This window comes from Bubalus kerabau, chromosome 10 (genome assembly GCF_029407905.1).
Source record: "Bubalus kerabau isolate K-KA32 ecotype Philippines breed swamp buffalo chromosome 10, PCC_UOA_SB_1v2, whole genome shotgun sequence".
In the NCBI taxonomy this organism is placed as follows: Eukaryota; Metazoa; Chordata; class Mammalia; order Artiodactyla; family Bovidae; genus Bubalus; species Bubalus kerabau.
In genome coordinates, this window is record NC_073633.1 from 51,268,437 (window position 1) to 51,295,920 (window position 27,484).

General features: G+C 38.2%; 1 protein-coding gene across 9 annotated transcripts in view; it reads left to right on the forward strand.

Annotated features, from left to right (window-relative positions):
- Positions 1–27,484, forward strand: part of HERC1 (HECT and RLD domain containing E3 ubiquitin protein ligase family member 1) — a 214,073-nt gene that overhangs the window by 159,691 nt on the left and 26,898 nt on the right. For all 9 annotated transcript variants that reach the window (XM_055537702.1, XM_055537694.1, XM_055537693.1 and 6 more), the window contains 17 exons: positions 248–516; positions 1,621–1,673; positions 2,473–2,673; positions 3,347–3,521; positions 9,151–9,421; positions 9,554–9,767; positions 12,566–12,771; positions 13,523–13,650; positions 14,645–14,772; positions 15,529–15,729; positions 17,075–17,205; positions 18,739–18,938; positions 19,344–19,449; positions 21,277–21,423; positions 21,771–21,872; positions 22,938–23,111; positions 24,367–24,660. In XM_055537702.1, the coding sequence (XP_055393677.1) occupies positions 248–516; positions 1,621–1,673; positions 2,473–2,673; positions 3,347–3,521; positions 9,151–9,421; positions 9,554–9,767; positions 12,566–12,771; positions 13,523–13,650; positions 14,645–14,772; positions 15,529–15,729; positions 17,075–17,205; positions 18,739–18,938; positions 19,344–19,449; positions 21,277–21,423; positions 21,771–21,872; positions 22,938–23,111; positions 24,367–24,660 (3,000 nt within the window). The remainder of the gene's footprint in view (positions 1–247; positions 517–1,620; positions 1,674–2,472; positions 2,674–3,346; positions 3,522–9,150; positions 9,422–9,553; positions 9,768–12,565; positions 12,772–13,522; positions 13,651–14,644; positions 14,773–15,528; positions 15,730–17,074; positions 17,206–18,738; positions 18,939–19,343; positions 19,450–21,276; positions 21,424–21,770; positions 21,873–22,937; positions 23,112–24,366; positions 24,661–27,484) is intronic.

The window sequence follows — 27,484 nt, forward strand, 5'->3', positions numbered from 1 at the left end:
TTGTTTGTATTAATAATTTTTTTCTCAGTAGTATAGTTAGTTACTTTTATTGTCACTTAGTGTGAGGAAGGGGCAAAGAACACCTTCAGACCATGTGATCTGAATTTTGATTTGTTATAGCTTTGATGAACATCTTGCAAATATTCCAGCATATGTAAACAAGTAGTTTAGTATAAATGATCTACTTACCTCTTCTTAATTATGTGTTAATTGGACTAATCATGTGATATGAAATCATTTTGTGCAGCATGTTTGTGAGTCTGAAGACAGGGAAGAAGTGGTGGTGTGTGAGCTGTGTGAATGCAGTGTCGTCAACTTCAATCAGCACATGAAGAGAAATCACCCAGGCTGCGGGCGGAGTGCAAACCGCCAGGGCTATCGCAGCAACGGCTCCTATGTGGATGGCTGGTTCGGTGGTGAATGTGGGAGTGGAAATCCATACTACCTGCTATGTGGCAGCTGCAGGGAAAAGTACTTAGCCCTGAAGACCAAATCCAAGGCAACAAGTTCTGAAAGGTACCTTGAAGTTGTGTAGATATCCAGACGTTCTGACTGAAGTATATAAAAGTATCTCTCATTAAGACATGGGGATTGTAGTTTTCTTCATGTGAAGAATTACCTGAAATGGCAAACCACTCCAGTACTCTTGTCTGGAGAATCCCATGGATGGAGGAGCCTGGTGGGCTACAGTCCACGGGGTTGCACAGAGTCGGACACGACTGAGCGACTTCAATTTCACTTTACTTTTTTCCTTTATAAAGTCCTGTGATTGCTGAATTTAGATACAGGGATGAGGGAAGTGGAAGAATTCAAGTTTCTGCCAGAGGTGGCAGTTTATAGTCTGGGAACAGTGGTATGGTCTCAGGTCCTTCACTGGAGTTTGACTATATTAATCTTAAATTTGTTAACAAATTGTGAGTGGGACCTTTGCTTTAACCTTCAGGAGGCTTATGTTCCTCTTTTTCCTTTGTTTTTTTTTTTCACCATATTTTTGACATCTTGATTAAGATCTTTTTTCTTGATTAAAAAAATAGACTATTTAGATTAAATGAGCTTCCATGAAAATATTACTTCTTTATATTCCTAAATAGCAATTAATAGCTAATGAGTAAGGTTTTTGCTCATTAATAAATAAATTGGGGGGAAAAAAGATTTATGTTGGTCACTCAGAAACCTCCACAGTTATTTGATAAAATAGTCACTGATTTTGTAAACACCTACATACCATTGGTTTTTATTACATTAGCCCATAACATGAAGGGACTTCCCAGGTGGCGCCTAGTGGTAAAGAACCCACCTGCCAATGCAGGAGACACAGGAGACCCAGTTTCAATCACTCAGTTGGGAAGATCCCCTGGAGGAGGAAACGGCAACCCACTCCAGTATTCTTGCCTGGAGAATCCCATGGACAGAGGAGCCTGGCGGGCTACAGTCTATGAGGTTGCAAAGAGTCGGACATGATTGAGCAACTAACACTTTCACTTTCCATAACATGACACATACTTTTTTATTTTGTGTTGCTTTATTAATGACCTTTTAAAATGTCCTAATGACATAATTTGCGCTTTGGAGTAATAATTGTTTTATATGAAAACACAGTGTTCTTTGTGTTTGGTGCAGGTACAAAGGACAAGCTCCAGATCTTATTGGCAAGCAGGACAGTGTGTATGAAGGTAGTTGTTTTGAGAACCTCTTTATTTCACATGTATTTTTGTATATACCTTCTACTTAACATGTTACTAAAACTTAACCTTCGTATGTTTCTCTGTATTTACGTACATGTTAACTTAAATTTCCCCCCAAAAGTTCAAGATAGTATGATAGCAATAGCCCTAGTTTTAAAAGTCAAGGGAAAAAGACCTGGGTTCTAATATTTTCCCACAGGATGTTAATTTCTGTGTGGCATGTATATTTTTTCAAAGTAGGTTAAGTATGAAGTATTAATACATTTTGAATTTTCATCCTAATTGTGGGAAGTAAAAACTAAAGAAGTGAGCATCAGTTTATCTGGAGCATTCATTGATTTGGAATAACTCATTTCCTAATGATCGTGGACAGGGTCAGTTACTCTTTGTTGGCCCCATAACAATATTTTTTATTAGATGAAACCTCCATTACCAACTGTAAAGCCTAGTCAGTGCCCACAAAATAAAATATAGCACCATCTCCTGGTGATCCAACTAAACTGCACTCTGGAGGAACAGTGGGACTAAGGGAAAGAGAGTGACAGCAAATCCATTTTGCTATTGGTTTAAATGGATTTGCTGTCACTCTCTTTCCCTTAGTCCCACTGTTCCTCCAGAGTGCAGTTTAGTTGGATCACCAGGAGATGGTGCTATATTTTATTTTGTGGGCACTGACTAGGCTTTCAGTCCATCTGCATCTTAGACCTATCTCACAATAACCATTGCCAGCAGGGTTGTGTCGTGTTTATATTTACATACCATCCATTTCTTTCTTTATAAATTCCAGAAGACTGGGACATGTTGGATGTTGATGAAGATGAAAAGCTAACAGGTGAAGAAGAATTTGAATTACTTGCTGGCCCTCTTGGTTTAAACGACCGCCGCATTGTACCAGAACCAGTTCAGTTCCCTGACAGTGATCCATTAGGAGCATCAGTAGCAATGGTAACAGCAACCAACAGTATGGAAGAGACTCTGATGCAAATAGGTAAACTTGGAATGCTGATTGGCATGGATTTTATAGAGTCTGTATTAATTTGCTTCTTAGAAAAGTAAATAATAAGGCAGAGGTTAATAATAACGAGTTCAATATTTTCTATCCCATCAACTATCTTTAGCCAGCTGAAGACAGTTGATGGGATAGAAAATATTGAACTCATTATTATTAACCTCTGCCTTATTATTCTAATGTTTTGAAGGTATAATGTAATATTAACTTCTGATTCTTTTGTTTTTATAAAATATTCAAGTGATAAAAAGAATTTATAAAATGCAAAGTTTTTTTTTTTTTAACTTTGTGTTAAGAGAAACCTGGAAACGAAAACTATTTTATAGTATTTTTTAATTTGGGTGAATATGTACTCAAAGCATATTTTTAAAACTATTTTTTCTATGTGTTAATATCAGTGGAAGTGATACATGAGCAAAAATAAAACCAAAAAATGTAAGAATCATATTTTTCCTATAATAAATTATTGACTTAGAAATATCTGTTTCTCTCAAACCATCTTCTATATAACAGTTTTATGGATGAGCAAAATACACTGATTTGCTTTATTTCCTAGTAGCCTAGAACCTAGCTACCTAGGAAAATTTTTCAGTAGTTTGGCTATTTTTTTCCTTACATTCTTGAAAACTGAGCAAAATCTTACGTTTTTCAGGTTGCCATGGCTCTGTAGAAAAGAGTTCCTCTGGGAGAATAACATTGGGTGAACAGGCAGCTGCCTTAGCAAATCCTCATGACCGAGTGGTTGCTTTAAGGAGAGTGACGGCTGCTGCTCAGGTTCTTCTGGCCAGAACCATGGTCATGAGAGCTCTGTCTCTTCTCTCAGTCAGGTAAGTGTTATTTTGTGTCAAAAAATGCTAAGTTAACTTCTTGTACATATTGGACAGGAAGGAGTCTGGTATTGTTTGGGAAGAAGAAATAGAAGTTTGAGAAACTTGAATAACTACTGTTGAATGAAAGAAATTAGACAATAGTCATCATTATTATTCATTCAGTCAGTCAGTCAGTCAGTTGTTCAATTAACGTTTGGGTCTTTTTAGGCAGAAAATATTGCCGTTATAAGAACTGAGTAAACTGCGAGCATTTGATTATCTGAAATGGGAAACTAAGACCATTGATCCATTTGGTGTAGGGTAAAACTAGAAGGTTGAGTGAATTTTTCTGCAGAGTTTACCAACTGTATAGCTAAGTCAGCCTGTGTATTGTGGAGGCCCCTGCTGTGTTCATACTGTGGAGTGTAATGTTAAAAAACGGAAGAGAACCAAGAATACTTAAAAGACATCCATTTAAGAAATGATTAAGTAGGGATATTTAACAGTAAATCAGTGAAGACCGAAGGACCCTGAAAGAAACTGAAAATTTAGATGAGACTATATGATGTTGGCTCAAGAATATAGACAGTTTGGTCTATGGAAAACGAACTTCAGAAACTGACTCATACATGTAGATTAACATTTGATTTATAATTTAATTTATGACAGTGCTTACATTGCAGAGCAATGAGGAAAGGATAATCTTTTCAGTAACTTGGGCTAGGTCATAGTTTATTCACTTCAGCAAAAAAATGAGTCTTGGCTCCAACCTCAAACTGTATAAAAGCCAGTATTTTCAAGTGATCACACCATCGTGATTATCTGGGTCGTGAAGATCTTTTTTGTACAGTTCTTCTGTGTATTCTTGCCATCTCTTCTTAATATCTTCTGCTTCTGTTAGGTCCATACCATTTCTGTCCTTTATCGAGCCCATCTTTGCATGAAATGTTCCTTTGGTATCTCTGATTTTCTTGAAGAGATCTCTAGTCTTTCCCATTCTGTTGTTTTTCTCTATTTCTTTGCATTGATCACTGAAGAAGGCTTTCTTATCTCTTCTTGCTATTTTTTGGAACTCTGCATTCAGATGTTTCTCTCTTTCCTTTTCTCCTTTGCTTTTCGCTTCTCTTCTTTTCACAGCTATTTGTAAGGCCTTCCCAGACAGCCATTTTGCTTTTTTGCATTTCTTTTCCATGGGAATGGTCTTGATCCCTGTCTCCTGTACAGTGTCACGAACCTCATTCCATAGTTCATCAGGCACTCTTATCTATCAGATCTAGTCCCTTAAATCTATTCCTCACTTCCACTGTATAATCATAAGGGATTTGATTTAGGTCATACCTGAATGGTCTAGTGGTTTTCCCTACTTTCTTCAATTTAAGTCTGAATTTGGCAATAAGGAGTTCATGGTCTGAGCCACAGTCAGCTCCTGGTCTTGTTTTTGCTGACTGTATAGAGCTTCTCCATCTTTGGCTGCAAAGAATATAATCAGTCTGATTTCGGTGTTGTTGGAAGAGGGTGTTTGTTATGACCAGTGCATTTTCTTGGCAAAACTCTATTAGTCTTTGCCCTGCTTTATTCCGTATTCCAAGGCCAAATTTGCCTGTTACTCCAGGTGTTTCTCGACTTCCTACTTTTGCATTCCAGTCCCCTATAATGAAAAGCACATCTTTTTTGGGTGTTAGTTCTAAAAGGTCTTGTAGGTCTTCATAGAACCGTTCAACTTCAGCTTCTTCAGCGTTACTGGTTGGGGCGAAGACTTGGATTACTGTGATATTGAATGGTTTGCCTTGGAAACGAACAGAGATCATTCTGTTGTTTTTGAGATTGCATCCAAGTACTGCATTTCAGACTCATTTTGACCATGATGGCTACTCCATTTCTTCTGAGGGATTCCTGCCCACAGTAGTAGATATAATGGTCATCTGACTTAAATTCACCCATTCCAGTCCATTTCAGTTCGCTGATTCCTAGAATGTTGACATTAACTCTTGCCATCTCTTGTTTGACCACTTCCAATTTGCCTTGATTCATAGACCTGACATTCCAGGTTCCTATGCAATATTGCTCTTTACAGCATCGGACCTTACTTCTATCACCAGTCACATCCACAGCTGGGTATTGTTTTTGCTTTGGCTCCATCCCTTCATTCTTTCTGGAGTTATTTCTCCACTGATATCCAGTAGCATATTGGGCACCTACTGACCTGGGGAGTTCCTCTTTCAGTATCCTATCATTTTGCCTTTTCATACTGTTCATGGGGTTCTCAAGGCAAGAAATATCAATAACCTCAGATATGCAGATGACACCACCCTTAGGGCAGAAAGTGAAGAGGAACTCAAGAGCCTCTTGATGAAAGTGAAAGTGGAGAGTGAAAAAGTTGGCTTAAAGCTCAACATTCAGAAAACGAAGATCATGGCATCCGGTCCCATCACTTCATGGGAAATAGATGGGGAAACAGTGGAAACAGTGTCAGACTTTATTTTTCTGGGCTCCAAAATCACTGCAAATGGTGACTGCAGCCATGAAATTAAAAGACGCTTACTCCTTGGAAGGAAAGTTATGACCAACCTAGATAGCATATGCAAAAGCAGAGACATTACTTTGCCAACAAAGGTCTGTCTAGTCAAGGCTATGGTTTTTCCTGTGGTCACGTATGGATGTGAGAGTTGGACTGTGAAGAAAGCTAAGCGCCGAAGAGTTGATGCTTTTGAACTGTGGTGTTGGAGAAGACTCTTGAGAGTCCCTTGGACTGCAAGGAGATCCAACCAGTCCATTCTGAAGGAGATCAGCCCTGGGATTTCTTTGGAAGGAATGATGCTAAAGCTGAAACTGCAGTACTTTGGCCACCTCATGCGAAGAGTTGACTCATTGGAAAAGACTCTGATGCTGGGAGGGATTGGGGGCAGGAGGAGAAGGGGATGACAGAGGATGAGATGGCTGGATGGCATCACTGACTCGATGGACGTGAGTCTGAGTGAACTCCGGGAGTTGGTGATGGATAGGGAGGCCTGGCGTGCTGCGATTCATGGGGTTGCAAAGAGACGGACACAACTGAGCGACTGATCTTTTGGTCTAAATGTAAAACATAAATCAGTAACATTTCTGTAAGATAAGGAAGATTTTACTCTTGATCTTGGAACAAGCAGAGATTTCTTAAGCAATTCACAAAAGGCATTCACTTTAAAGAAAAACATTGATAAATTGGACTATATTAAAAAAGAACTTTGGTTCAGCAAAAGTCATATAGGAAGTAAAAAGTCAGAAAGAAAAAAAAAAAAAGCCATGGAATGGGAGATGATCTTAGCAATGCATATAACCAACAAAATATATAAAGTATTCTTAAAATCCAATAAGAGAAAGACAGAAAAAGAAAAATGGACACAATACAAAATAATATAAAAGATCTTGAAATGGTCAGTAAACATGAACAGAAAATGTTCAGCCCCATTACTCTTCAGAGAAATGAAAGTAGGATACGACTATACACCCATCAAAATGGCTAAAATTTAAAAGACTGAGGGGAGAAAAGTGATCATGAGGATGTGAAACATCTAGACCTCTCATACACTGCTAGTGCAAAAATAAATTAGGATAGTTACTTTGGAAAACTCATAGATGGTACCAACTAAACGTGAGTATTAATGTACTTATGACCCAGGAAAACACTTCTGGGTATATATCCAACAGACATGCTTACATATGTGTACCCAAAGGTGTCGGAAAGAGCATTCATTCTTTCATCGGAAAGAACGGCAGTGCCGTTCATAATAGCCCCATGCTCTCATCTGTATAGAGAAATTAATTGTGGTAAATTTCATTTATATAGGCAGCCATATCTTTTTCTCTTGCACTCTATTGTGCTTTACAGATATTAGTATTTTTTTTTTTTTTTAACAAATTGAAGGTTTGTGGCAGCCCTGAGTTGAACAAGTCTGTTGGCACCATTTTTCCAATAACATTTGCTCATTTCATGTCTTTGTGTCACATTTTGGTAATTCTTGGACTGTTTCAAGCTTTTTCATTATTATCATATTTGTTATGGTGACCTGTGATCCACTGATCACATCTTTGATGTTACTGTTCCAAAAAGATTACTGAAGGCTTAGATGATTAACATTTTTTAGCATTAAAGTATTTTTAAATTGAGCTGTGTATGGCATCCGGTCCCACCACTTCATGGGAAATAGATGGGGAAACAGTGGAAACAGTGTCAGACTTTATTTTTCTGGGCTCCAAAATCACTGCAAATGGTGACTGCAGCCATGAAATTAAAAGATGCTTACTCCTTGGAAGGAAAGTTATGACCAACCTAGATAGCACATTCAAAAGCAGAGACATTGCTTTGCCAACAAAGGTCTGTCTAGTCAAGGCTATGGTTTTTCCTGTGGTCACGTATGGATGTGAGAGTTGGACTGTGAAGAAGGCTGAGCGCTGAAGAATTGATGCTTTTGAACTGTGGTGTTGGAGAAGACTCTTGAGAGTCCCTTGGACTGCAAGGAGATCCAACCAGTCCATTCTGAAGGAGATCAGCCCTGGGTTCTTTGGAAGGAATGATGCTAAAGCTGAAACTGCAGTACTTTGGCCACCTCATGCGAAGAGTTGACTCACTGGAAAAGACTGATGCTGGGAGGGATTGGGGGCAGGAGGAGAAGGGGATGACAGAGGATGAGATGGCTGGATGGCATCACTGACTCAATGGACGTGAGTCTGAGTGAACTCCGGGAGTTGGTGATGGATAGGGAGGCCTGGCGTGCTGCGATTCATGGGTCGCAAAGAGTCAGACACGACTGAGCGACTGATCTGATCTGATCTGATGTATTAATACATTGTTCTTCTAGGCATAATGCTGTTGCACCCTTAACAGACTAAAGTATAATGTAAGCATGACTTTTATATGCACTGGAAAACCAAAAAAATTTGGCCTTCTTAATTGCAGTATTCATTTTATTGTCATGGACTGGAACTGAACCCACATCTGCTGTGGGTGAAAATTAATAACTGCTGCTAATACTGCAACAGCACATGTATACCTGTGGTGGATTCATTTTGATGTTTGGCAAAACTAATACAATTATGTAAAGTTTAAAAATAAAATAAAAAAAAAATACTGCAACAGCATGGATGAATCTTACAAGCATAATATTGAATAAAAGAAGCCAGACATAAGAGAATACACACTTTATTATCCTATCTGTATGAAGTTCAAAAACAAGCAAAACTGATTTATGGCCTTAACCATCAGAATAGTAGTTATTTTTGAGGGCCTGGACGTTGAGAAGGGCCCAAGTCGTCTTCTGGGGTGTTGGTAGTGCTCTGTTTCTTGATCTGGAAGGTGGTTACATAGGTTTGTTCAGTTTGTGAAAATTCATGGTTTATGAACATTCCTCTAAATTATACTTTGATAATTCAGATATACTTCAAGTGTATGTCGATATTTATTAAAACAAAAGTTTCAATAACAGTTTTTAGGTTTTTATTTTGGGGCATCTGTTACATACTTACATACATACATACATACAGTAGGACATGTATGACTAGGATGGTGCACCTTGCCTTTTATTTTGGTTGTTGGTGCTATGGATTGTATGTGGGGCTCCACTTAAGTCTATTTTCTTTATGTATCTAAAGTGTGTTCTTTTTCTGGCAGTGGTTCCAGTTGTAGCCTGGCTGCTGGTCTCGAATCTCTGGGGCTTACCGATATCCGGACTTTGGTTCGACTCATGTGCTTGGCTGCAGCAGGGAGAGCGGGCCTCTCCACCAGTCCTTCTGCTGTGGCAAGTGCTTCAGAACGCTCACGAGGGGGGCACAGCAAGGCCAACAAGCCCATTTCCTGCCTGGCCTATCTGAGCACAGCAGTGGGATGTCTAGCATCAAACACTCCTAGTGCTGCAAAGCTCCTGGTGCAGTTATGTACACAGGTAGGGTAGTAGTTTTCAGTGTTTTTCTTATTGTATAGCTTTTTCCAACCAATTCTTAAAGAAACTTGTGAAGTAAAAAGCTTATTTTCCAAAATTAAAAATTAAATGTATTTGTTCTGATTGCCTCTTCAGAACTTGATTTCTGCTGCCACAGGTGTAAATCTAACCACAGTTGATGATCCAATTCAGCGAAAGTTTCTACCTAGCTTTCTCCGAGGAATTGCTGAAGAGAATAAGCTTGTAACCTCCCCAAATTTTGTTGTAACTCAGGCCCTTGTGGCATTACTAGCAGACAAAGGGGCCAAACTGAGACCTAATTATGATAAGTCAGAAGTTGAAAAGAAAGGTAAGTTTCATATCATTTAAATATACAGTCTTTTAATCAATGTTTTTAAAAATGTTTCTTCATTGTTATATGTGATGAATTAGATAACAACATATACGATAGAAGTGACAGATTCAGGAATTAGATCTGATAGAAAAGAGTGCCTGAAGAACTGTGGTTGGAGGTTTGTGACATTGTACAGGAGACAGTGATCAAAGCCATCCCCAAGAAAAAGAAATGCAAAAAAGCAAAATGGTTGTCTGAGAAGGCCTTACAAATAGCTGAGAAAAGAAGAGAAGCAAAAGGCAAAGGAGAAAAGGAAAGATATACCCATCTGAATGCAGAGTTCCAACGAATAGCAAGGAGAGATAAGAAAGCCTTCCTCAGTAACCAATGCAAAGAAATAGAGGAAAACAATAGAATTGGAAAGACTAGCGATCTCTTCAAGAAAATTAGAGATACCAAGGGAACACTTCACGCAAAGATGGGAACAATAAAAGACAGAAGTGGTATGGACCTGTCAGAAACAGAAGATACTACGAAGAGGTGGAAAGAATACACAGAAGAACTATACAAAAAAGGTCTTCATGACGCAGATAACCTTGATGGTGTGATCACTCACCTAGAGCCAGACATCCTGGAATTCGAAGTCAAATGGGCCTTAGGAAGCACCACTATGACAAAGCTATGGAGGTGATGGAATTCCAGTTGAGCTATTTCAAATCCTAAGAGATGATGCTGTGAAAGTGTTGCACTTAATATGCCAGCAAATTTGGAAAACTCAGCAGTGGCCGCAGAACTGGAAAAGGTCAGTTTTCATTCCAATCCCAAAGAATGGCAATGCCAAAGAATATTCAGACTACTGCACAGTTGCACTCATGTCACACACTAGCAAAGTAATACTCAAAATTCTCCAAGCGAGGCTTCAACAGTACATGAACTGTGAACTTCCAGATGTTCAAGCTATATTTAGAAAAGCCAGAGGAACCAGTGATCAAATTGCCAGCATTCATTGGATCATAAAAAAAGCAAGAGAGTTCCAGAAAAACATCTGCTTTATTGACTATGCCAAAGCCTTTGACTGTGTGGATCACAATAAGCTGTGGAAAATTCTTAAAAGAGTTGAGAATACCAGACCACCTTACCTGCCACCTGTGAAACCTGTATGCAGATGAAGAAGCAGCAGTTAGAACTGGACATGGAACAACAGACTGGTTCCAAATTGGGAAAGGAGTATGTCAAGGCTGTATATTGTCACCCTGCTTATTTAACTTATATGCAGAGTACATCATGTGAAATGCTGGGCTGGATGAAGCACAAGCTGGAATCAAGATTGATGGGAGAAATATTAATAGCCTCAGATATGCAGATAATACCACACTTATGGAAGACAGAGCCTAAAGAGCCTCTTGATGAAAGTGCAAGTGGAGAGTGAAAAAGCTGGCTTAAACGTCAAGATTCGAAAAATGAAGATCATGGCATCTGGTCCCATCACTTCCTGGCAAATAGATGGGGAAACAGTGGAAACAGTGACAGACTTTATTTTCTTGGGCTCCAACATCACTGTAGATGGTGATTGCAGCCATGAAATTAAAAGACGCTTTCTCCTTGGAAGAAAAGCTATGACAAATCTAGACAGCATGTTAAAAAGTAGAGACGTTACTTTGCCAACAAAGGTCCATCTAGTCAAAGCTATGATTTTTTCATTAGTCATGTATGGATGTGAGTGTTGGACCATAAAGAAGGCAGAGCACTGAAGAATTGATGCTTTTGAACTGTGGCATTGGAGAAGACTCTTGAAAGTCCCTTGGAAAGCAAGGAGATCAAACCAGTCAATCGTAAAGGGTATGAGTCCTGAATTTTCATTGGAATGACTGATGCTGAAGCTGAAACTCCCAATACTTTGGCCACCTGATGCAAAGAGCTGACTCACTAGAAAAGACCTTGCTATTGGGAAAGATTGAAGGCAGGAGAAGGGAACGACATAGGATGAGATGATTGGAGGGCATCACTGACTCAATGGACATGAGTTTGAGCAAGCTCTGGGAGATGAAGGACAGGGAAGCCTGGTGTGCTGCAGTCCATGGGGTTGCCAAGAGTTGGACACGACTGAGCACCTGAGCAATGTGTAGTTAAGTTAGATCATAAGAAAAGGGCCTGGATACGTTTTCATTGCGCATGGAAATAAGTACTAGAAAATATACCAAATTTGTCTTTTTTAATTAGATTATTTTATTCGATTATGGTTTGAGTCACCATAGATAATAATCACGGTAGGTTTCTGTAATATAATTTATATAAAGTAGTGCTGTTTTTCTCTTTGTCTTAAAACGATATACTTGAAGGGACTACTTAAATACGCTATGTACCCTTTTCTTCACCATTTGGCCAAGAGAGATGGTCTTTTGGATCTATCAAGGCAGTCCCTTGATTGGCTATTAAGATCACTTTTGAGCAGCAGAAGCCAAACTCTTAATTTTTAGGACATGCTCACTCTGCCCTGGCCTTAAACTCATGTCTGCTGTATTCTCAGTCTATGTATCCTTAGAGCAGAGACTGTTGATTAATGTATATAAATGTGTATTTGCAGTGAATCAGATTTATTATGGAATTTTATGTGAGATAAGTGCTTTATAACTTGTATGCATATCTTAGTGAAATGATTGCTTGAGAAAGTGCTAATTCTTAAAAGATGGGTTAACCCGTTTTTGTTTGTTCACCAGCACCAGCTCTCACCCGGGCATCATTTCATTGTTTTGTCTAAGCAGGTTTAACTGCCCAATTGTATGCCCATCCTCCCTGTGACTCTTCTGCTGCAGGCCCTCTGGAGCTGGCTAATGCCCTGGCAGCCTGCTGCCTCTCCTCGAGGCTGTCCTCGCAGCACAGGCAGTGGGCTGCTCAGCAGCTCGTGCGCACTCTTGCTGCACATGACCGCGACAACCAGACTGCTCCACAGACGCTTGCTGATATGGGAGGAGATCTCAGAAAATGCTCCTTTATCAAGTTGGAGGCACATCAGAACAGAGTATGTATTTTAAGCCCCAAGTGTGTTGATCACCTTATGTAAGATAAAATAGTTTCTGCTGTTCTCTGGGAGCTTAAAGTTTAGATCATGGGGTGTGTATATGTGTGTCTCTCTTTCTCTGTTTCTCTCTCTTACGCACATACAGTGTGTGCTAAATTATCAGTATTTGCTAGTTACCGACTCCTTTCTCTACATGTGTATGTTGCATGCTGTATAATCTGATACAAATGGGAACATCAGATGGGGAATGAGAAGAAAACCAAAGGAATAACCTCACGAAAGATAAGAGCTTATATATGCAAGAGGAGAAGAAGTTGACCCTGCTGTTTTAATCTAACCCACTAGGCCCCTGAGCAGTGACAAGGGAAGTTTAGGAAATGAAGACTGACCTCTACTTTCCCAATTTAAAAATCATTTTTTAGTCTTATAATTTGTTTTATAGAACATATTGAATACTTCTATTTTATTGGATTAAAAAACATTTTTTAATTAAACAAACATGTTTAGTTAAGATTGTAACAAGTCTAAGATAATTCAAATGAGTGGGCATAGTATTTTAAAGGTATATCTCATATAGGTGTATATTTACAAGCCAATTAGAAAGAATTAGACCATGCATATTGTTTTATAACATGGATACTTTTACAATTTCATGGTAGATTTATTTTTAATTTGATAGAACTCTTTCAAATTACAGAATCATTTGAGTTAAAACTTGCTCACATATTGCTGGACTTTTTATCTTTTCTAGGTAATGACTTGTGTTTGGTGTAATAAAAAAGGACTGTTGGCTACAAGTGGCAATGATGGCACCATCCGGGTGTGGAATGTCACCAAGAAGCAGTATTCACTGCAACAGACCTGTGTGTTCAACAGATTGTGAGTAATGACGTTAGCTCCCTTGGGTAACATTTAAAAATAGGAGAATCCTAAACATGCTTCATCTTGGTTGTGTTAGTATAATCAAATTGTCACTAAAGTTTTTTACAATTTTTTATTTCAGAACAGTTTCCAATGTGTTGTTTTGGTTTTTTGCAAGATAGTATTTAATTAATTAATTAATTTTTGGCTGCACTGGGTCTTCATTGCTGGGCATGGGCTTTCTCTAGTTGTGGTGAGTAGCGGGTACACTCTAGTTGCAGTGCACGAGCTTCTCATTGGGTGACTTCTCTCGTTGCGGAGCACAGGCTCTAGGCACAGGGGCTTCAGTAGTTGCATTGCACGAACTTAGTTGCCTCTCAGCATGTAGAATCTTCCCAGACCAGGGATCGAATCCCTGTCCCCTGCATTGGCAGATGGTCTCTCAACCACTGGACCACCAAGTCCTGCTAGATAGTAACTTAGAAGATAAAAATATTAACTGTCAATATCTGGACTTATTCAGAATTAAATCAAGGTCTACTCTGCTAACATGTTCAATTCTACAAAACAATAGGCTTATTTTCCATCATTCTTCAAGGATTATTTAGGAATTAAGAGTAATGATATTTCTTCTATAGCACAGTGTAGTATTTTTTCTATTTTTATAGCTAAATATAAAACTTCCCTAGCTGTTAGGCAAGCAAGAATCAGTGTGCCCTGAGCAATAATCGTATGTATAAACCATGTAGAATCAGAATATCTTTGTTGACAAATTATGTAGTACATTAAATGATGAATTGTCTAAGTAATACTCTTTTGTAATTCTACAATTTTCACATTATGAGAAACACTAGCAATTATGTGATTGTCAAATACTACTGGCCAAGCTTTTGAAATGTAAGAGTCTCTCTTTATGTACTATGGTCTATATAAAATCCTTATTTTAAGATTTAGGATTTAGTTTCCTTTTGGATGATGGATTAGAATTCCATACTTATCTGTTGTATTCTAGGGAAGGTGATGCTGAGGAAAGCCTAGGATCACCCAGTGATCCAAGTTTCTCACCTGTTTCCTGGAGTATCAGTGGCAAATACCTAGCTGGGGCTTTGGAAAAGATGGTGAATATCTGGCAAGTTAATGGTAAGAGGCACATAAAGACTAGTAAACTACTGAAGGTACTCTTTCTCTTAGCCTTCTAAGTTCAAACATTGGCTTCCCTTCACCTTGAATCTCACAATCTGTTTACCACCTGTGGAAATCTATGCATAGTATGATTTAAATTAAAGAAAGAGTGTTCATTTCCTGACTTTCATTTCTAAGAGTTTCAATTAACCTGGTAATTGTAAACTAAAAATTCCTTTTATGTACCATTCAGCATTCAGCCTAGGATTAGAGAAGTAGCAATCACTACATTTCCAGCTATGTGTTCTTTTGAATCAGTTGAAATATTTCTGTTAATTTTGTCTCTTTCACAGGTACAAACTCTTGTTGATTTTTAATATATCTCTGGAAAATAAAAATTATTATTGTAATCTTTGGCTCACCAGTATTTTTGTTTGCTTTTGCTTAATTGAGAAATTGCCTTAACTATAGATGAATTTCATATGTTAATTTGGTTTTCAGTAATTATTAGGAAAATTAAGTGACATTTGTATACTGACATTTCCTTTATTCTTTCTCGTATAAAAGCTATCTCTTTTTGCTATTAATAGTTACAGAAAAACTCGATTTGATAATCAAATGTAGTATATAAATGAAGGATCCAGCCTTGCAGTCTTATTCATTAGTAGGCTATTATGAAATTGGGAACTGCTTTGAGCATGTTAAATAGTACTTCTTTTTGGTATTGCTCTTAAGAATTAAATGACAACTAGTTAACATTTTTTCCTTCTCTAGGAGGAAAAGGGTTAGTAGATATTCAGCCTCATTGGGTATCTGCTCTGGCTTGGCCAGAAGAGGGTCCATCTACAGCCTGGTCAGGAGAGTCTCCAGAATTGTTGTTGGTGGGACGGATGGATGGATCTCTAGGACTGATTGAAGTTGTTGATGTATCCACCATGCACCGTCGAGAACTGGAGCATTGCTATCGAAAGGATGGTAAATGATTAGACTTGTAGCTGGTTGAGAAACTGTTCCCTCTAATCAAATAGATATACTCTTTCGGCAAATGCTGAGTAAATAAAAAATTTTGGTTTTTTCTAAATTGCCCAGTTGGTATTTCATTTTAGTTAGCTGCTAAGTTGAAAGATAGTTCTCTATCAACTCCTACCACACATTACTGCCAAAATAAGACCTAAATTACTATTTATCTTTTGTGTAAGTGTCTGAACACTTAGAGTGCTCTTGAGGTCTCTCTACAAAGTTGAGAATGTCCAAGAGGAAAAAAGATGATAACCATTGATGGAGATGAAATTGTTAACAAATGTGTGAAATTAAGGAAATGAGGAAGGAGGAGGAGGGGAGGGATGTTCCCGATTTGAGAGTCATACTAGGAAGCCTTTCACTTATTTTCTCACTCTCTTCATTTTGGATGGCTCGGCATCATACTGAACAGTTCTGTTAGATGATTTGGAGGAGTAGGATATCTCAAAGACCCTAGGCCCAGCTTCTGTGGTACTCTTTTAACAGAATAGAACAGGTTTTTTGGTTTTGTTTTTGGTTTTTTTTTTAGATTTTTAAAATAGATAATACCATCATATGGTTCAAAAATTTTAGTTTAAAAAGATACAGTGGGAAATTCCCTGGCAGTCCAGTGGTTAGGACTCTCTGTACTTCCACTGCAGAGGACACGGGTTTGATCCCTGTTCAAGGAACTAAGATCCCACATGCCACAAGGCATGGCAAAAAAAGAAATAAAAAGGTATACAATGCAAAGCCTTTCTCACATTTACTCAACTCCCATGTCCCCATTGTACTCCCACAGAAACTGTTTTTTACTTCTTTTGTAGCCTTCTGGTATTACATATACTAAAACAAATATGGATATAGATTGTTAGAATATAACATGTTTGATAGAATATGCAAACACACAGAATAGGCAATATTAAGCAAAAGAAAGGGTAGGTAATTTTTTACCTAAGAGTTGAATTATTTCACTTGTTTCATGGTAGATTCTGGTCCAAAAGGAGAGAGCCTAAAATGACTTAAAGTCAGCAAGGGAATTCAATTTTTGTTTCTCTTTTTCAAAAACCACTTGAAAAGAATGAAAGATTAAAAATGAGATACTCCTTGTCACTTACAAATAACACCTTTAAAGTGGGTTGCATGAAATCCCTGCTCTAAGCCTACATTTTGTCTAAATGCATTAAAGAGATGTTTGTAAACTTACTTCCAGTAGTTGTAGTGGTATATATTTGTTGCAAAGTCTCTTTTAAAGTGAGACAATGACAAATAAGTCTCTCATTTTCTTTTTTAAATTTTTATTTTGTTTTTATCATGTTAGTGTCTGTAACTTGCATTGCTTGGTTCAGTGAAGACAGACCATTTGCAGTGGGATATTTTGATGGAAAATTGTTATTGGGAACAAAGGAACCACTTGAGAAAGGAGGCATTGTTCTAATTGATGCACATAAGGTAAAGCATCTTTACCAAATTATTATTTTTCTTATTTTATACTGTAGTATTGCTTGATACTCGTTTCTCAAAAAATGTTTTTTACCTCAGTCACTTGTGATTTAATATTCTGTTGTTATACAAAGTTTTTGGACCATGTATATAAATGGAGAAGTCTGTGTAAGAAAGCCGTTGAGGTAAGAGATAAAACTGAAACAGTGATATAGGATACCTTGGTCAGAGTACCTCCCAGTAATGCTAGAAATTCCATTTATGAAGAATGATTCCGTTACCTTAAACAGAAGTTAACAATTCAGAAGCTTATGGGGCCACTAGTTAAGTAACATAAATTCATGAAGCCAGTTGGAATGTTGGAACGTGTGAAGGAGGGTAAAATAGTCAGAAGAATAGAGCCTATTATACAGAGTGAAGTAAGTCAGAAAGAGAAAAACAAATATTGTGTACTAGCACATATATATGGAATCTAGAAAGATGGTACTGATGAACTTACTTGCCAAGCGGTAGTGGAGACACTAGACATTGAGCACAGACTTATCGACACAGCTGGTGGGAGAGGAAGGAGAGGGTGGGATGGATGGAGAGAGGAACATGGAAACGTACATTACCATATGTAAAATAGATAGCCAATGGGAATTTGCTGATATGACTCAAGGAACTCAAACAGGGCTCGGGAACAAACTAGAGCGGTGGGATGGCAAGGGAGATGGGAGGGATGTTCAAGTGGGAGGGGCCATGGGTAAACCTATGGCCAATTCATGTTGATGTTTGGTAGAAACCAATACAATATTGTGAAAAATTATCCTTCAATTAAAAGCAATTATCCTTCAATTAAAAATAAATTTAAAAAAAAATCAGAAGAACCCAGTGAAGACAACCGTATAAACATAAAACATGTCCCAGATTCTCATAGTATTAGCTATTTTTGGTGTAAGAGATTCTTCTTTTAAAAAAAAAGCCTCTTCTTTTTCATATTTTGATAATCAGTAGTTAATAAAAATAACTTTAAAAATGATGATGAAAGATAACATATTCCTTCTGAATTAGAATTTCATAATTCATTCATCAAGTAACATTTATTGGGCTTTGACTGCAGCAAATATATATAATGCAGCAAATATATATATTTATATATATATAAACGATGAGTTAGTTCGTGGTTGGAAATAATGTAATAGTATCTGATTTGCATAAAATGTCCATTTCAAAATAATTGAGTGATAGAAGTATGAAGAAGTGAAGTGAAGTGAAGTCGCCCAGTCGTGTCCGACTCTTTGCGACCCTGTGGACTGTAGCCTACCAGGCAACTCAATCCATGGAATTCTCCAAGCAAGAAGACTGGAGTGGGTTGCCATTTCCTTCTCCAGGGGATCTTCCCAACCCAGGGATCGATTATGGGACTCCCTCATTATAGGCAGACGCTTTACCATCTGAGCCACCAGGGAAGCGATAGAAGTATAGGTCATAAATTACTAAGTTTTAAGTGTTTGTAAAGTAAGCATTACTATGATATTTTTCTCCCTCTACCATTTTAAGGATACTCTTACTAGTATGAAGTGGGACCCAACGGGTCATATTCTTATGACATGTGCCAAAGAAGAAAATGTGAAACTCTGGGGACCAATTTCAGGGTGCTGGCGTTGTCTGCATTCACTCTGCCATCCATCTATTGTAAATGGCATTGCTTGGTGCAGCCTTCCAGGGAAAGGATCCAAGTTGCATTTACTGATGGCCACGTATGTTATAAATTTGTGTGTGTGTGTGTGTCTTAATCTTTATATTAGTGTAGGCTGTTACTTGCATTTTAAGTGTGGCTTCTCAAGAATTTTAAACTGTTCTATTACCAGTTATTCTTAAAATGTATACTACCATAAGATTACCGTAGAGAAATAAAGAACAGTTTTCCAATCCAAAGCTTTGGCTATGCAATCCAAAGATATGCCATCTCCTTTATCCTATGTAATATTGGTAAAAACATGGGTCCTACTTGTATTTCTTGTGAAATTATAGCATACCTACCACAAATAAATTTTTTAAATATATTGTAGTAGTTCTATCAGGTCTTAATTGATTGCTGTTTGAAAATATTTTTACTTCTATATATTGACATGTTTTGGTTTTATGTGATCAAATTTTTCAAGTGGCTGTCAGAATGGCTTAGTATGTGTTTGGCGTATTCCCCAAGATACCACACAGACCAGTGTGACTAGTTCAGAAGGATGGTGGGACCAGGAATCAAGTTGCCAGGTAAGTGTTCCAGTGTTTTTTCAAGACTTTGTTTGAAACCTTAGATAGTATATGTTATCAAGTAGTCCTCCTACTTGGTATCTCAAATGTCAAGAATAGTTAGGGAAATGTGAATAATTGTCATACTTTGTGTGCTTTTTGAATTAGCTTTATTTATTTTTTTTGTAAGTCAGAGATACCATAATTACTTGTTAAGGGGAGATACTCAGTAAATATCAAGTGTTGATCATTTATGGTTTATAATTGACATTACCAGTAGGTGAGTCCCAAGTTAAAGGTTTTTGGTACAGTGAAGTAGGAACACCACAGGAGCACTCGTATCCAAAGTATCTTCTACTGAAACCAGAATTCCATCTATAGGACCATTCCTTTACATTACACAGAGGTTAAAAATCAGAGCAGACAGGAAATTCCCTGGTGGCCCAGTGGTTAGGACTTGGCACTTTCACTGCTGTAGCCCCAGGATCAATCCATGGTCAGGGAACTAAGATGCCAAAATGCATGACGTGGCCGAAAATGAAAATTACAGTAGATGCTCACAGAGCAATCTGGGTAAATAACGTAAATTCACAAAGCTGGGAATTGGAAGGTATGGAGAAGGTAAAACACTCGCCACCACACACACTCTCTCTCTCTCTCTGTCTCGGAGAATGTAAAATACTACACACACACACACACACACACCCCCACCCACCCCAGGAGTGCATATGCTTCATACATATATACATGCACACACCCAGGGGTGCACAGCTTCATATAAAGGGCATAACTGCCACAAGCTGATTGCCACCCTCTAGAAATGAGATCCTACTGTTACCAGATTGTCTAATTTTTTTGATAGAAACCAAAAATTCAGGGTTTTAAGTAAAATTTCCCAATACTAAACATGGGCATCTGACTCGAAAATTCCTTAAAACCCTGGGTGGCCAGTTGAATTATATCCCTGAGTTGCCAGTTTGCAGCTTCTGTTGCTTTCTTTTTTGTTCATGATACAAATACTCCTAGAGGAAATACATTATGTCATTTTTGGGTAAATGAGTATATCTGGTATTATACTGTCTCATAACGAAAAGGAAAAGGGAGCTTGAAGACAGAAAGAGGTGAGGAGAGAGTGGATAGCTCACTACTAGGAAGAAGATACCACAGGAGCAGAGGTAGGAGCACTTGAGATAAATCTGATTTGCCCTCTCTGCTAAAAAGTAGCCCTTTGGACAGGCTTTAGCTATCTCATTGCTAAAACCTGCAGAGCAAACATGAGATTAAGTTGAGATTAAATACCATGTGACAGACAGAACCATAACAGAAAAAGGAACTTGTTTGTATAGCACCAGCATGTGCAATTCACAAATGTTAGAGGCAAAAAATGAAAATTACATAAAGCGAAATTTTAAAATTAAAACACTCATTAAAAAGTAGAAGTGGACTTCCCTGGTGGTCCAGTGGTTAAGACTCTGCACTTCGATTGCAGGGGATGGGGCTTGATCCTTGGTCAGGGAACTAAGATCCCACGTGTTTTGTGGCAGTGCCCCCCCCCGCCCCCGCAAAAGGTAAAAGTTAGAATTTTTCCTATTTCTGAGGGATAATTGAAATAAATGTAGTCTGTTTGAAGAGTAGGGAACTAGATTACAAGTACAACAATAACAAAAGAGATGAAATTGCATCAGTGAAGGAGAACTAGGTTCGTATCTTATTATTTTCCATCAGGCTAACCCTTATGAGAAAGTTGTCCTTCCCTCTTCCCAACTTAATACTGAAATATAAAATTTCCAAGAATGAATTATAAATTGTTTTAATTTCAATGTTTGTTAAAAATAAAATTAATTGCAGGATGGATATAGGAAATCAGTTGGAGCCAAGTGTGTTTATCAGTTGCGAGGACATATCACCCCTGTCCGGACCGTTGCCTTTAGTTCTGATGGGTTGGCCCTGGTGTCTGGTGGATTAGGTGGCCTTATGAACATTTGGTCTTTAAGGGTAAGAGTATAGATGTTATTTTCATCTTCAGAAATGTTTTTATATTAATTTACATACATTAAAAGTTAACCCAACCAATCTTAGGAATATTTTGTGTAATAATATCTTGAATATTGAAGAAACCCTTTTCAGAATTCTCTGCCCTTTAATTTTTCTTAGTGATGTATTTTTAAAGTTCTTTTAAAAAGGTCCTAGAGAATTGGATAGTAATATGCAGTTTGACATTGCCAAATTTAGCTAAATGTAGGTTTTAGAATAAGTTTTTGTGAATGTGAAGTATAAATTTAAAATGTAAGTAATGGCTAACCAGTTAAGGAGTGTATATTAATCAATACATTTCATTTTAGGATGGCTCTGTCTTGCAAACTGTTGTGATTGGCTCTGGAGCTATTCAGACCACAGTATGGATTCCAGATGTTGGGGTGGCTGCTTGCTCAAATAGATCAAAGGTAATTTGCTAATTAAATCAAATCATAAGTTGTTAACCTCTAAGGTATCTTTGAAATCGTAGTCCAAGGATCCCACTTTAAGAGGAGAAAACTGATATCCAGAGGGATTATTACTTGCCCAAGATAATGCACCTATCTAGTGGCAGAAGGAAAACTAGAACCTAGTACTCTTCTATACACTATACTTTGGGGAAAATGCTTAATTATTGAATGACTTTCCACTGGAAGTTATAAAGAGAACTTTTTACTTTCTGCCATGATTTTTGAAATAGGACTAAATTATCTTAAAATAATTTTCCCTAAAAAGAAGGACCACCTCATAAACCTTTCACTCAAGTATTCAGAATAGATCTTGGCTTTCAAATTTAATGTTCTAGTAAAAAATACTAGCCCTCTTCTGTGAAATAATTTTGTGATGACATTATCTCTTACAGTCCATGGGGTTGCAAAGAATCGGACATGACTAAGTGACTTCACTTTCACTTCATATCTTACAGTATTGCTTTTCATACCCCTAATGAGTAGTGCCAATATCCTGCTTTGGTTTACATTTTATGTGGTTAAGTAATATTAAAATAGAGCTATAAACCTGCATGAACAGTCCTACTAGATGTAAAATATAGAATCGGACCATAGATAGTAGTGGCCTGCATAGAATAAACCATAGAGCCATAGGGCAGTGCTGCTTCTCCTGTAGATGTGTGTCAGTCAGCAGAGTACTGCTTCCTCTAGTATCCCTTTGATCATGTCAGACTGTTAAAATATACTGGATGATTTTCCTATAAGTCCTATGAAATAGCAAATAATTAATGTCTCTTTAAGAAGAATCAGCTAATTCAAGGTAGTTCAAAAATTTTATAGTTATTTCTTATTCACTTTTTTTTACCTTAGACAAAATTTAGGATGTTTTGAAGTTCCTAGGCATTAAAAGTATAGCATAAAATGTCTAAAAGGCAAAAGTATTTAATGCAGTTCTTGGAAGGAATTTCTCATATATAAATGATGGTGGAATTGCCTCTCTTTTATTTAAACAAATATCATGTGGCATGGTTTCTTTTTCATCAGGATGTTTTGGTCGTGAATTGTACAGCAGAATGGACTGCTGCCAATCATGTTTTAGCAACCTGTAGGACAGCACTGAAACAACAAGGTATTCTGGGATTAAACATGGCTCCCTGCATGAGAGCATTTCTGGAGCGGCTACCCATGATGCTTCAGGAGCAGTATGCATATGAAAAGGTAACTGATTACAGTCACTCTTGCAGATATACAGATGACTGGTGCTTTGGAATTTGAACTGTAGCTTTGAATTTATCCCTTAAAAGTATGAGATCTGAGTAAAAAAAGTGGGGCTATGTGGGCAGAAGCAAATGAAAAAAAGTCATGCCTAAAATTGTTCAGTAATCCTAAACCTGCTTTTACTTTATTTTAGTGGGAGTAAAATTTTTAAATAACCCTCAGATTTGTATAGTGCTTCTGTCATTCTTTTTCAGATTATTTGTTCACTCAAAACCTCTTTAAACCCCCTGTAATTCAGAGTACATCATCTTCCCTTTTCTAACCCAAATATCTATTTTTCTGTGGCTTTGCTATCCCAAAGTTGGGAGGTGGAGTGGATATGGGCATCAGAGTAAATATCCTGTGCACTTATCAGGTGAATCTTTGTGGAAAGTTTAGTGGAAGAGCTAAGGTTGAACTAAATAAGTAGGGTCATTAAATACTAGAATGGGAAATATGGAGTTTGGATTTGGGGCCCAGGTCATGATCCTGTGTAACCTGTCTTCCAGCCCTCAGTAGTCACAGCATGCTGCTCTGAAGCAAAGTTCTTTGGGGTTTTTTCCTTTTTGTTTGTTTGTTTGTTGCTGTGCTACACTGATCAGCTGTTACCATACCCAGTTAATTTCAATGAGGTTTGCCCAGGTTTTCTTTTCTGAATCACTCAGTCACTCACAAAGTTGCTCTAGTACATCTAGGGAGGACAGTGGAAGAAGTCTGTCTTTGGTGGCTACCAGGGTAAAGGTAGGAAAATTTGGTAAAGGAGGAAATGTGAGAGGGTGCAGGTCTCCATGGTTCAATTTTCTGCCCTTTTTTTGCTCTTGTGAACTAACAACAAAAAACTGTAAAACTGTAATGAAAATATGCTGAATGCAGTGTAGTGTCTTGGATTGAATCTTGGAGCAGAAAAGGAACATTAGTGGGAAGCACCATGAAGTTTTGTGGTTTAGTTATTATTGTAACCAATGTTAATTTCTTAGTTTTAATTAATGTACCATGGTTATATAAGATGTTAACATTAGAGGTGATTGGGGTTTTATAGGACTTCTCTGCACTAATCTCTATTAACTCTCTATGTGCCTAAAATTATTTCAAAGTAAAAAGCTTAAAAAAGAACCAGTAAAGTTACAATATGACTACAGGCTTTTAGAATGCAGTAGGCTAATTTATAATATTTGGCAGAGGCCCTTCAGCATCGTATCCCTGCCTTTTCTTTTAGCCTCATGTGGTTTGTGGAGACCAGCTTGTTCACAGCCCCTATATGCAGTGTCTGGCTTCCCTTGCTGTGGGACTTCATCTGGATCAGCTGCTGTGTAATCCGCCAGTGCCCCCACACCACCAGCACTGCCTCCCTGACCCTGCATCCTGGAATCCAAATGAGTGGGCCTGGTTAGAGTGCTTTTCCACCACCATAAAAGCTGCTGAAGCCCTGACCAATGGAGCACAGTTTCCAGAGTCTTTTACTGTTCCCGATCTAGAGCCTGTTCCAGAGGATGAACTTGTACTCCTAATGGTAAGTGTTGTATGAGCTACTACTATATGTAACTGAGATTGTGTTATATGGATGTTTAACAAATAGCAGACCAGCAGTAAGTATTTGCTGGCTTGAATAGAGCAAGAAGCACACCCTTAGATAAACTCAAAATATTTTGCTTTCAGATAGTCACATTCAGTCTGATAAAAGGTTTCTATGGTGACAGGGATTGATTATGGGAATTGTGGAGCTTGTATAAACTTGCTAGTTTTCAAAAACATCATCCCATATTTTCTCATTTTCTTGTTCTTAGGTACCTTGTTAGTATACATATATATTTGTAAATATATTTTAGCATCTTTTCCTGGCCATCTTTTTAGATTTATTCCATATATAGATTCTCAATTATTTAGCACTTCAAACATGTTTAATAGAATCTGAGAAGGCATTTTAGTTGTCATTTCTTTGTGATTGTATTTGAGAGTGTCTAGACACTAAACTGTGATAGAAATAAAATGCCTGGGTAGATAGTGCAGGCCAGCAGTTGATCTAACAACCCCCTTACCTAATTAAGATTTATATAAACAGACATTTGAATATATTAATATATATACAATGTAAAACATTGTGTTGTTCATATATTCAAATATATATTCACATATTTGAATATATTCATTTATTGAGTATTTATTTGTGGATAAATGAATTTACCAATTCATTTATTAAATATATTCATATATTCAAAAATATGTGAATTGAAGAAAATGAGCAAACTCCGGGAGATGGTAAAGGACAAGGAAGCCTGGCGTGCTGCAGTCCTTGGGGTAGCAAAGAGTAGGACATGACTAAGTGACTAAACATGGAGAAGGAAATGGCAACCCACTCCAGTGTTCTTGCCTGGAGAATCCCAGGGACGGCAGAGCCTGGAGGGCTGCTGTCTCTGGGGTCGCACAGAGTCGGGCACAACTGAAGCGACTTAGCAGCAGCAGCAGCAGCAGCAAGTGACTAAACAACAAGAACAATCTAAATATAGATTATTTTAGTCAGGAAGTATTCTCCTGAGCTCATTTCTCTCAAGTATGTCATATGTAGACAAGGAAACTGAAGCCTAGAAAGATGAAGTCACTTGCCCACAACTGTTCGAGTTCAGAGGGGTGATGGCTCCTGCAAATGACCTTGTACCTGTGGGTGCTCAGAAGTGATTAGCTTTGAATCTCCAATATGTTAGTGATAGTTGATGGTAAAGGGTTTTATCAGCTCAGTGCAGTTCAATCGCTCAGTCATATCCGACTCTTTGTGACCCCATGGTCTGCAGCACGCCAGGCCTCCCTGCCCATCACCAACTCCCCGAGTTTACCCAAACTCATAGCATCAAGTCGGTGATGCCATCCAACCATCTCATCCTCTTGTTGTCCCCTTCTCCTCCTGCCCTCAGTCTTTACCCCATCAGGGTCTTTTCCAATGAGTTAGCACTTTGCATCAGGTGGCCAAAGTATTGGAGTTTCAGCTTCAACATCAGTCCTTCCAGTGAACACCCAGGACTGATCTCCTTTAGGAAGGACTGGTTGGATCTTCTTGCAGTCCAAGGGACTCTCAAGAGTCTTCTCAAGAGTACTCTCTCAAGACTCTCAAAGAGTCTTCTTTGAACTTCTCCACAGTTCAAAAGCATCAGTTCTTCAGTGCTCAGCTTTCTTTATAGTCCAACTCTCACATCCATACATGACTACTGGAAAAACCATAGCCTTGACTAAATGGATCTTTGTTGACAAAGTATTGTCTCTGCTTTTTAATATGCTGTCTAGGTTGGTCATAACTTTTCTTCCAAGGAGTAAGCGTCTTTTAAGTTCATGGCTGCAGTCACCATCTGCAGTGATTTTGGAGCCCCCCAAAATAAAGTCAGCACTGTTTCCACTGTTTCCCCATCTATTTGCCATGAAGTGATGGGTCTGGATGCCATGATCTTAATTTTCTGAATGTTGAGCTTTAAGCCAACTTTTTCACTCTCCTCTTTCACTTTCATCAAGAGGCTCTTTAGTTCTTCTTCAGTTCAGTTCAGTTCAGTCGCTTAGTCCTGTCCGACTCTTTGCGACTCCATGAACCACAGCACGCCAGGCCTCCCTGTCCATCACCAACTCCCGGAGTCCACCCAAACCCATGTCCATCGAGTTGGTGATGCCATCCAGCCATCTCATCCTCTGTAGTCCCCTTCTCCTCCTGCCCTCAATCTTTCCCAGCATCAGGGTCTTTTCCAATGAGTCAGCTCTTCGCATCAAGTGGCCAAAGTATTGGAGTTTCAGTTTCAACATCAGTCCTTCCAATGAACATCCAGGACTGATCTCCTTTAGGATGGACTGGTTGGATCTCCTTGCAGTCCAAGGGACTCTCAGGAGTCTTCTCCAACACCACAGTTCAAAAGCATCAATTCTTCGGCGCTCAGCTTTCTTTACAGTCCAACTCTCACATCCATACATGAACACTGGAAGAACCATAGCCTTGACTAGACAGACCTTTGTTGGCAAAGTAGTGTCTCTGCTTTTTAATAAGCTATCTAGGTTGGTCATAACTTTCCTTCCAAGGAGTAAGCATCTTTTAGTCTCATGGCTGCAGTCACCATCTGCAGTGATTTTGGAGCCCATAAAAATAAAGCCAGCCACTGTTTCCATTGTTTCCCCATCTATTTGCCATGAAGTGATGGGTCTGGATGCCATGATCTTAATTTTCTGAATGTTGAGCTTTAAGCCAACTTTTTCACTCTCCTCTTTCACTTTCATCAAGAGGCTCTTTAGTACTTCTTCATTTTCTGCCATAAGGGTGGTGTCATCTGCATATCTGACGTTACTGATATTTCTCCCGGCAATCTTGA